This window comes from Nerophis lumbriciformis, linkage group LG39 (genome assembly GCF_033978685.3).
Source record: "Nerophis lumbriciformis linkage group LG39, RoL_Nlum_v2.1, whole genome shotgun sequence".
In the NCBI taxonomy this organism is placed as follows: Eukaryota; Metazoa; Chordata; class Actinopteri; order Syngnathiformes; family Syngnathidae; genus Nerophis; species Nerophis lumbriciformis.
This window is the reverse complement of record NC_084586.2, coordinates 4,822,683-4,834,268: the sequence shown is the minus strand read 5'-3', so window position 1 is coordinate 4,834,268 and position 11,586 is coordinate 4,822,683. Positions and strand designations below refer to the sequence as shown.

The 11,586-nt window shown below is 41.6% G+C and overlaps 1 protein-coding gene across 1 annotated transcript in view; it reads right to left on the bottom strand.

The window, feature by feature from the left end:
- Positions 1-6,939: 6,939 nt before the first annotated feature.
- LOC133577704 (uncharacterized) overlaps positions 6,940-11,586 on the bottom strand; it is a 46,262-nt gene continuing 41,615 nt past the window's right edge. Inside the window, exons 11-14 of the mRNA XM_061931683.2 lie at positions 8,278-8,421; positions 8,115-8,199; positions 7,964-8,048; positions 6,940-7,890 (exon numbers count right to left, since the gene is read on the bottom strand). Of these exons, the coding sequence (XP_061787667.1) occupies positions 7,615-7,890; positions 7,964-8,048; positions 8,115-8,199; positions 8,278-8,421 (590 nt within the window). The 3' untranslated portion in view covers positions 6,940-7,614. The remainder of the gene's footprint in view (positions 7,891-7,963; positions 8,049-8,114; positions 8,200-8,277; positions 8,422-11,586) is intronic.

Sequence of the window (11,586 nt, the reverse complement as noted above, 5' to 3'; positions counted from 1 at the left end):
CTCTTGTTATATGCATCGTCTGCTTGCACACGTAAGTGACAGCAAAGCATACTTGGTCAACAGCCACACAGGTTACACTGACGGTGGCCATATAAAACAACTTTAACACTTACTAATAATGCGCCACACTTTGAACCAAAACCAAACAAGAATGACAAACACATTTCGGGAGAACATCTGCACCTTAACACAACATAAACACAACAGAACAAACACCCAGAATCCCATGCAGCCCTGACTCTTCCGGGCTACATTATACACCCCTGCTACCACCAAACCCCAACCCTGCTCCCTCACACATCAACCCCTCTGCCCCCTCTGTGCGTCGGTTGAGGTGGGCGGGGTTTGGTAGCGGGGGTGTATAATGTAGCCCGGTAGAGTTAGGGCTGCATGGGATTCTGGGTATTTGTTCTGTTGTGTTTATGTTGTGTTACGGTGCAGATGTTCTCCCGAAATGTGTTTGTCATTCTTGTTTGGTGTGGGTTCACAGTGTGGCGCATTATTAGTAAGAGTGTTAAAGTTTATACCATCACTGTCAGTGTAACCTGTGTGGTTGTTGACCAAGTATGCCTTGCGGTCACTTAGTGAGTAAGTAGAAGCCCCATACAACGTGTGGCTGGGCTGGCACGCTGGTTGTAGTGGGCGCTAAATGCTGTACCATCACGGCACGTTCGAGAGAATAGTTGCCCTGAAATTCGTAGTCTGCCGGAAAAATCGGGAGGGTTGACAAGTATGACGCAGTCAAGCGCCATTCATATAAAACTCGCAGGCCGCACTAACATTCAATTTTCATATTAAGGTGTGGGCAGCGTGTCTGAGACCCTGAGTTTATACATAGCACAAAGCAAAAAACAACAACTTTGTATGCAGTGTTGTTTCATTTTAAATTTCAAAAGATTTTTACGGCTCCCATTATTTTCTTTAATTTGTGAAACTGGTCAAAATGGCTCTTTGACTGGTAAAGGTTGCCGACCCGGTGCTGCAAATGTGGAATATGGAGATTTCGGCATAAATTGAGTGCTTACCCCAAATAAACCGGAGTGAGTCACACTTTAAATGATCATGATACACGCAGCACGTCATGCGTGTTATGACAACTACAGAACATACACTGTCGGCTGGCTGTGTAAAAACAAAACATGAAATAATACTTTACAGATACTGTAATATGATTGTTCATGTTTTTCAGTCAGTACAAATTGGTGTTGTACTGCAGTGTTGTGCATTACAAATTCAAACGTGTTTTGTGTTGATGCAGAAGCTAGCTTATACCTTGCCGTAGTTAGCTTTTACGGCTAATACCGAAGCACTGCAATGTGTTACTACACTAGAAAAAAATAGTTCCTCGGTGTTCACTCTTACAATAACAATGTCGCTACAGTTTGGTTATTACACAGGTTACTGAATGCATTAAGAGGTACAATTGATTGCTTCCATTAGCTGCATTGCTAGCCACTTAGAACGAGCAGATGTTTACATATGAAAGAAAGAAAAATTGTCTTCTTGTCTCTCATGATTGTGAACGAAAGCAAACATTATTTTTTAAAAGTGCCGTTCCTCTTTTAAGGGTTTTTTCCGGCCCCATTGACTCATTATAAATGCTATTTTATTTTACCAGACTGTAATCCATGGCATATTACTATGATTCCACGAAAACCGAATCAGTGTCATTCTCAACTAATGAAAAACAGGCATGCACCTGGGGATAGGTTGATTGGCAACACAAAAATTTGGCCCTAGTGTGTGAATGTGAGTGTGAATGTTGTCTGTCTATCTGTGTTGGCCCTGCGATGAGGTGGCGACTTGTCCAGGGTGTACCCCGCCTTCCGCCCGATTGTAGCTGAGATAGGCTCCAGCGACCCCGAAGGGAATAAGCGGTAGAAAATGGATGGATGGATGGAAAAACAGGCAAATATTGTTTTAGTGTAGTTGTGCCCCTTAACCACCAAATGGCGCCAGAAAAAAAACTACGCAGAATTTTCAGAGCTTTGATGAGCATAAATACAATGAACACGCAGCTGAGATAGGCTCCAGCACCCCCCGCGATCCCAAAAGGGACAAGCGGTAGAAAATGAATGGATGGATGGATGGATGATTTGGGCAGTTATATATAACGTGGCAGATAAATAAAAGTCCTGCTTGTTCTCTCTCATTCTAACTCAGGAAACACTGAAAAAATATTTTATCTACTGTATCAAATTCAATATGAATGATTGCCTTATTCAAGGCTGTAATTACCTACCTCAAATATTCTACTCTGCAATTAATTTTTAGAAATATTGCATATTATGCATTTTTTAATTATAAATTGTGTATATAAATTATCAATTAAATTAAATTATTAAAAAAACTAAAGAAAAAGGCTATGAAACTTAAAAAAAAAAAAATTAAAGGAAAAATTCAGGAATGTGAAATCCGCGTTTTTTAACCTTAATTTCCACGTCAAAATGTAATTATTTTTTTCTTTTCACTTTTTTTTTAATGAAATATACATTTGTGGCTAATTGTTTTAATGACATTCAGACTTTCTCTAATCACCAATCGAGTAGTATATTTACATCCGTGGCTTCTCAGCAGAACAACACTGGAAATGTGTCCCCTGAAGACCCGTCCGGCCGGAACTCTAACAACAGCAAAGTTTCCGTGGGTGATTTGTGTAAACTACACACTATCAAAAAATAGCATCTAAACGAAAATTTGTTGAACGCTCGCCTCAGCTGCAAGTCGTCGCTGTTCCTCTTGCCTAAATGCCGCACTGAATTGCAGGACAAGGAAACTATCATGGGCGCTAAAACTAGCTCGGGAGTTAGCATAGTTAGCATCATCTAGCTAACTTCCTCGTTGTCGCCTGCGTTCGCTTTCGGAGCCACAACGTTGGCGGCTGTCTTAATTTGCTGCTAATCCTATTTCGATGATAACAATTCAAACACTGTTATGTCCGAACCAGTTGTAGTTGTAGAGTATTTATTAGTAGCCAGCGAGAAGGTATATTTCTGATGTGACGGATTGTAAACAGAGGTGACAAGACCGGAAGTAAATCACCCGAGGGGGCGTGGCTACAGGATAGAGTTGCCAAAGGGAAACGTTTTCTGAGTTCTTTGCATGCATGTTATAGAATTTCACATTGCATTTTCCGCCTTCCTAGTCACTGCCGTTGTGTCCTTGGGCAAGACACTTTACCCACCTGTTCCCAGTGTCACCCACACTGGTTTAAATGTAACTTAGATATTGGGTTTCACAATGTAAAAGTACTTTGAGTCGCGAGAGAAAAGCGCTATATAAATATAATTCACTTCACATTACATGGGACATGTAAGTGACAAAAAAACAGCCAAAAGAGGTTGGTAGATGACCATAAATCTAAAGGTAAAGTAAAGTGTAAAAATGCACCCAATTGTAGGAAACGTCGTCTTCTTTTTTTAAATTTTATTTCGGGTTAGCGATAGAAATTTTCCACTTTTTTTTGTCAGTTTTCCTTTCTTTTCTTTTTTTTTCCTCAAAGGGTGCTCCCATGCCTGAAAATGTCTTCACATCAATAGACGAATTTTAAGTTGTTTAAAGATTTCAAGCGTTGAGAATACAAATATATATACAGGTAAAAGCCAGTAAATTAGAATATTTTGAAAAACTTGATTTATTTCAGTAATTGCATTCAAAAGGTGTAACTTGTACATTATATTTATTCATTGCACACAGACTGATGCATTCAAATGTTTTTTTCATTTAATTTTGATCATTTGAAGTGGCAACAAATGAAAATCCAAAATTCCGTGTGTCACAAAATTAGAATATTACTTAAGGCTAATACAAAAAAGGGATTTTTAGAAATGTTGGCCAACTGAAAAGTATGAAAATGAAAAATATGAGCATGTACAATACTCAATACTTGGTTGGAGCTCCTTTTGCCTCAATTACTGCGTTAATGCGGCGTGGCATGGAGTCGATGAGTTTCTGGCACTGCTCAGGTGTTATGAGAGCCCAGGTTGCTCTGATAGTGGCCTTCAACTCTTCTGCGTTTTTGGGTCTGGCATTCTGCATCTTCCTTTTCACAATACCCCACAGATTTTCTATGGGGCTAAGGTCAGGGGAGTTGGCGGGCCAATTTAGAACAGAAATGTCATGGTCCGTAAACCAGGCACGGGTAGATTTTGCGCTGTGTGCAGGCGCCAAGTCCTGTTGGAACTTGAAATCTCCATCTCCATAGAGCAGGTCAGCAGCAGGAAGCATGAAGTGCTCTAAAACTTGCTGGTAGACTGCTGCGTTGACCCTGGATCTCAGGAAACAGAGTGGACCGACACCAGCAGATGACATGGCACCCCAAACCATCACTGATGGTGGAAACTTTACACTAGACTTCAGGCAACGTGGATCCTGTGCCTCTCCTGTCTTCCTCCAGACTCTGGGACCTCGATTTCCAAAGGAAATGCAAAATTTGCTTTCGTCAGAAAACATGACTTTGGACCACTCAGCAGCAGTCCAGCTGGTGTCGGTCCACTCTGTTTCCTGAGATCCAGGGTCAACGCAGCCGTCTACCAGCAAGTTTTAGAGCACTTCATGCTTCCTGCTGCTGACCTGCTCTATGGAGATGGAGATTTCAAGTTCCTACAGGACTTGGCGCCTGCACACAGCGCAAAATCTACCCGTGCCTGGTTTACGGACCATGGTATTTCTGTTCTAAATTGGCCCGCCAACTCCCCTGACCTTAGCCCCATAGAAAATCTGTGGGGTATTGTGAAAAGGAAGATGCAGAATGCCAGACCCAAAAACGCAGAAGAGTTGAAGGCCACTATCAGAGCAACCTGGGCTCTCATAACACCTGAGCAGTGCCAGAAACTCATCGACTCCATGCCACGCCGCATTAACGCAGTAATTGAGGCAAAAGGAGCTCCAACCAAGTATTGAGTATTGTACATGCTCATATTTTTCATTTTCATACTTTTCAGTTGGCCAACATTTCTAAAAATCCCTTTTTTGTATTAGCCTTACACAATATTCTAATTTTGTGACACACGGAATTTTGGATTTTCATTTGTTGCCACTTCAAATCATCAAAATTAAATGAAATAAACATTTGAATGCATCAGTCTGTGTGCAATGAATAAATATAATGTACAAGTTACACCTTTTGAATGCAATTACTGAAATAAATCAAGTTTTTCAAAATATTCTAATTTACTGGCTTTTACCTGTATGTTACTGACTTATGACACTTTTACAATGGTGTGCCGTCAGGGCCAGCAAGGCCTTCTCTGCTGGCCTAAAACATAACCAGAAATCATGATCATAATTAAAGATAAAAGTTTTTTTCTTTTTTTTCTTTCCCTAAATATATAAAAGTATTCATATTATCTTCATGTCAAATTATGCTCCTTCCAGCACTGTTGTTTTTTAGGTTATATTGTTTTTATCTAATCAGAATTCAGCTAGTTTATGTTGCCATGCTGTACCAAATCTGCCGGGGCCTTCAGAATCAACAATGCGGGGACACATACAGTTGACAGACAGTTTTGATAGCCAATCAGATCACGCGTTGTTGTCAGTGAGGCCTTCTAGCTGGCCTAAGGCAGATATATATTGTGATGTCATGAGCTAGGTAACATAAGAACTTCATTACCCAGCATGCCACAGTAGTGAAGAGCATGCGCAGTAGCTCCGTTTAGTTTGTTGAATGTAGTCATGCCGGCAGCGGGATGTTTTTGATGAGCACGCTGTGGAGTAAACTTAAAAGAACTCTGCCATCACGCCTCGTCTGCATCTTTTATGATTAGACAAGACAACACTTGTATTTGCAAGGCCATTTTCAAGAAGGATATTTAAAGAGAAACTACATCTTGTCAGACGACGTCGGCCAACCCCAGAAGCCAGCTCCGCTGTTCCGGCGATGAAATGTGAGTTCAGATATTTTATTTCTTTATTTTTTCACATTAAATATGTTTATTGCAATTCTAATGTTGACAGTACCACAGTAAGATATGTTTTAATTGCTGATGCGGGTTTATTGATTTTTAAATTTGGGACGGCGTGGCGCAGTGGAAGAATGGCCGTGCGCGACCCGAGGGTCCCTGGTTCAATCCCCACCTAGTACCAACCTCGTCATGTCCGTTGTGTCCTGAGCAAGACACTTCACCCTTGCTCCTGATGGGTGCTGGTTAGTGCCTTGCATGGCAGCTCCCTCCATCAGTGTGTGAATGTGTGTGTGAATGGGTAAATGTGGAAGTAGTGTCAAAGCGCTTTGAGTACCTTGAAGGTAGAAAAGCGCTATACAAGTACAACCCATTTATCATTTATTATTTATAAATGCGCCAGAAAATAACCAGTTTTGTACAATGCCCAGTCGTGTGTAAATGTGTTTCTGTATAGTATTTCTTCAGCAATGGTCATGTGGTGACATCAATGATGGGATTTTGAGAGGTAATCATTGAAGTCGGACCTCACTGAAAGGCCTAGGTGGGAAACGCACGGCCGGTCACTGCACTTTTATGGGTCCTAAGAGTAAGCGTGCAAAGTCAATCTTATGCTTGCACAAGGGTTATAATTAGAGATGTCCGATGATGGCTTTTTTGCCGATATTCCGATATTGTCCAACTCTTAATTACCGATTCCGATATCAACCGATACTGATATATACTGTCGTGGAATTAACACATTATTATGCCTAATTTTGTTGTGATGCCCCGCTGGATGCACTAAACAACGTAACAAGGTTTTACAAAATAAATCAACTCAAGTTATGGAAAAAAATGCCATATTTATTATTGAAGTCACAAAGTGTATTATTTTTTTTAAACATGCCTCAAAACAGCAGCTTGGAATTTGGGACATGCTCTCCCTGAGAGAGCATGAGGAGGTTGAGGTGGGCGGGGTTGAGAGGGGGCGGGGTTTAGGGGTAGGGGGCAGCGGGGGGTGTATATTGTAGCGTCCCGGAAGAGTTAGTGCTGCAAGGGGTTCTGGGTATTTGTTCTGTTGTGTTTATGTTGTGTTACGGTGCGGATGTTCTCCCGAAACGTGTTTGTCAGTCTTGTTTGGTGTGGGTTCACAGTGTGGCGCATATTTGTAACAGTGTTAAAGTTGTTTATACGGCCACCGTCAGTGTGACCTGTATGGCTGTTGACCAAGTATGCCGGCATTCACTTGTGTGTGTGTGTGTGTGTGTGTGTCAAACGCCGTAGATATTATGTGACTGGGCAGGCACGCAAAGGCAGTGCCTTCAAGGTTTATTGCCGCTCTGTACTTCTTCCTACGTCCGTGTACATAGCGGCGTTTTAAAAAGTCATACATTTTACTTTTTGAAACCGACACCGATAAATTCCGACATTTTAAAGCACTTATCGGCCGATAATAACGGCAGTCCGATATTATCGGGCATCCCTAGTTAAAAAATATATTTTAGCTCTGCTTCTGTTTTTGTGACAGAGACATTTTGAAAAACAAAAGCTGTTTTTTTTTTTTTTTAAATAAATCCCTGTTGCGCAAGAAATTATTTTCCTCAAGAAAGTGCTGAGCATGCAGGACTATTTTTTTCCGAACAGGGTTCTTCAGTAATATTTGTCAGATAGGTATAGCGAGGTGACTCCCCTGGCGGATGAGTGCAGTACTACATAGTTGGTGGTGTCGTCACAGCACGTTGGCGCCCTCTCGTGGGCCATAGTCAGACTGCAGACAAACCAGGTCACAGTCCATTCCCGATTTCACCGCCATGACTTCCCATGGCGTTCCCTGCATCATCAGCATGGCGTCCAGGCTTGTGTAGGCGGTGGCGGCAGGGAGACTTTGCTCGTCAGCAGGACACAGCTTGGCGCCTTCGCGGCCCGCGGGTCGGACCTCCACCGTCAGCGCACCCGTGCTGACGCATTCTTCCACATTGAGAAGGGTCAGGGACTCCAGGAGAAGCTGAGACGACACAAGATAGCTCTCAAGCAAACTTTCCGGCAACGCCGCGGTCGCCGTGGTAACGGGCACTTGCCATCTTTGAGGGGAGGTTCAGCTTCTGTATGGTGATGCTCTCGCCAGGGTCGGGGATGTTTGGCCAGAAGACGACTTTAACCTTTCTGTGTGGACAGGGAGTAGATGTTGACACGCCGTGGGACATGGCGGGAAGGGGGACATCTTTTTACCTTTTCATGATGAGGAGGAGAACAATCACAAGGACCACGGCCGTAACCACGGACACGATGAAGACCGCTATCAGGCTGAAGGAACCTTGGAAGCAGAAGAACAAAGTCAGGAGACACGACAACATTGCCGGGGGGGGTTTCACTTCCTGGGCGGACCAGTGACCTCGCTCGTGCGTGCTGACTAGTATGGCGGTGCTTCGGACTCCCGCTCCGGCCCGGGTGACACCTGAGACCTGGACCCAGTATGCAGTCCCGCTTTGAAGACCCTCCAGAGTGTAGCTGTTGACGTGCGCCGACACGCTGACGTCTGCAAGCAGTCGACATGCGTCATTGCCAAGAACAACGTGACACATGGCTGTGTTTCACAAAGTGCACTTGTCTTTTGAAGTACACAAGCGTGGTACACTTGCATACTTACACTTAGCTTAAGTCCATAAGGTTGGTACATATGCGTACTTAAGTGCATAATTGCTCTTGCCTCTTAAAGGGGAACTGCACTTTTTGGGGAATCATTCACAGTCTTTATGTGTGACAAGTAGGGATGTCCGATAATGGCTTTTTGCCGATATCCGATATTGTCCAACTCTTTAATTACCGATACCAATATCAACCGATACGATATATACAGTCGTGGAATTAACACATTATTATGCCTAATTTGGACAACCAGGTACAAGATAAGGTCTTTTTTTTTTAAATAATAAAATAAAATAAGATAAATAAATTAAAAAGAATTCTTGAATAAAAACGAAAGTAAAACAATATAAAAACAGTTACATAGAAACTATAGTAATTAATGAAAATGAGTAAAATTAACTGTTAAAGGTTATTACTAGGGATGTCCAATCAAATCAAATCAAATCAACTTTATTTATAGAGCACATTTAAAATTTACCACAGGGGTAGCCAAAGTGCTGTACTTTGAACAGGTTAAAAGATAAAACGAGTACCGAGCAAACACAACACAACACAAACAGAACACGATAAAAAAATAAATAATTAAAATAGAATTAATAAAAACATAAAAACAGGATCACAGCAGGTGTATTATGGGGCGCCATTGCAGGATGGATATCACTCAGTGTTAAAAGCCATGGAATAAAAGTATGTTTTTAAGAGAGATTTAAAAACAGGAAGAGAGGAGGCTTGTCTAACACTCAGGGGTAGGTCGTTCCAGAGCTTGGGAGCAGCAACGGCGAAAGCTCTGTCACCTCTAAGCTTCAGCCTTGTGTCAGGGACCGTCAACAGCAGCTGATCGGCTGATCTTAAGGATCGGGTGGGGCAGTAAGGCTGAAGGAGGTCGGAGAGATAGGTTGGCGCGAGGTTGTTTAGACATTTAAAAACAAATAAAAGGAGTTTAAAATGTATTCGGTAACGCACAGGGAGCCAGTGAAGGGACGCTAAAATAGGGGTGATGTGCTCACGTCTGCGGGTCTGTGTTAGCAGACGAGCAGCAGAGTTCTGCACGAGCTGCAGGCGGGCGAGGGAGGCCTGGCTAATGCCAACATACAGGGCATTGCAGTAATCAAGACGAGTCGAGATAAAAGCGTGGATTAATTTCTCAAGATCATGTCTTGATAGAAGCGGTTTCACTTTCGCTATTTGGCGTAATTGATAAAAGCTTTTTTGAACGACGCTGCTGATTTGTTTTTCGAATTTAAAATCTGAGTCAAACTTTACCCCCAGGTTTGTGACAGAGTCGCTGAGATACGGGGTCAGAGTGCCGAGGTCAACGTTGGGGGAGGGAGAGCGACTTGGACCGAACAACATAACTTCTGTTTTGTCTTCATTTAGGCTCAGGAAGTTAGCTGAAAGCCAGACTTTGATGTCGTGCAGGCAGTCAATAAGACGTTGAACCGTGTTATTTTGTGCCATTGGAAAATAAATCTGGCAATCATCGGCATAAAAATGAAATGCAATACTGTACTTCCTAAAAATAGAACCAAGGGGGAGAAGGTAAAGCGCAAATAAAATTGGGGCAAGGATTGAGCCCTGGGGGACCCCATGTGGTAAAGGAGCTGTGGACGACATAAAACTGTCTACTTTTACACAAAAACTCCTGTCGGTTAGGTACGACCGGAACCAATAATAACCAATAATGGCTTTTTGCCGATATCCGATATTCCGATATTGTCCAACTCTTTAATTACCGATACCGATATCAACCGATATATGCAGTCGTGGAATTAACACATTATTATGCCTAATTTGGACAACCAGGTATGGTAAAGATAAGGTACTTAAAAAAAAAAATGTATAAGATAAATAAATTAAAAACATTTTCTTGAATAAAAAAGAAAGTAAAACAATATAAAAACAGTAACATAGAAACAAGTAATTAATGAAAATGAGTCAAATTAACTGTTAAAGGTTAGTACTATTTGTGGACCAGCAGCACGCACAATCATGTGTGCTTACGGACTGTATTCCTTGCAGACTTTATTGTTATATATTGATATATAATGTAAGAACCAGAATATTAATAACAGAAAGAAACAACGCTTTTGTGTGAATGAGTGTAAATGGGGGAGGAAGGTTTTTTGGGTTGGTGCACTAATTGTAAGTGTATCTTGTGTTTTTTATGTTGATTTAATAAAAAAATTAAAAAAAACATACCGATAAAAAAAAAAAAAACCATACCGATAATTTCCGATATTGCATTTTAAGCATTTATCGGCCGATGATATCGGCAGGCCGATATTATCGGACATCTCTAGTTAGTACTATTAGTGGACCAGTAGTACGCACAATCATGTGTGCTTACGGACTGTATCCCTTGCAGACTGTATTGATATATATTGACATATAATGTAGGAACCAGAATATTAATAACAGAAAGAAACAACCCTTTTGTGTGAATGAGTGTGAATGGGGGAGGGAGGTTTTTTGGGTTGGTGCACTAATTGTAAGTGTATCTTGTGTTTTTTATGTGGATTTAATAAAAAAACAACAAAAAAAACAATACCGATAATATTATCGGACATCTCTAGTGACAAGCATATGTTTTTCTTATTTTATGCATTCTAACTAGTAAATGAGTGTTGGCAAAAGTCACCTAACAATATAGACAATGGGAGTTGCTCTAAAAACATACAAAAGCCTCCATCAAGGTTTTATACACGTAAATATACATGTAATGTATATGATAACATGTAATATTTACAAAACAGGAGGACACGACGTCCACCGTTTCCAAAAACTATTTGAAATGTGGACTCGTCAGACCACAAAACACTTTTCCACTTTGCATCAGTCCATCTTAGATGAGCTCGAGGCCCAGCGAAGCCATCAGCGTTTCTGGGTGTTGTTGATAAATGGCTTTCGCTTTGCTTAGTAGGGTTTTAACTTGCACATACAGATGTAGCGACCAACTGTAGTTACTGACAGTGGTTTTCTGAGGTGTTCCTGAGCCCATGTGGTGATATCCTTTACACACTGCTGTCACTTTTTGATGCAGTACCGCCTGAGAGAT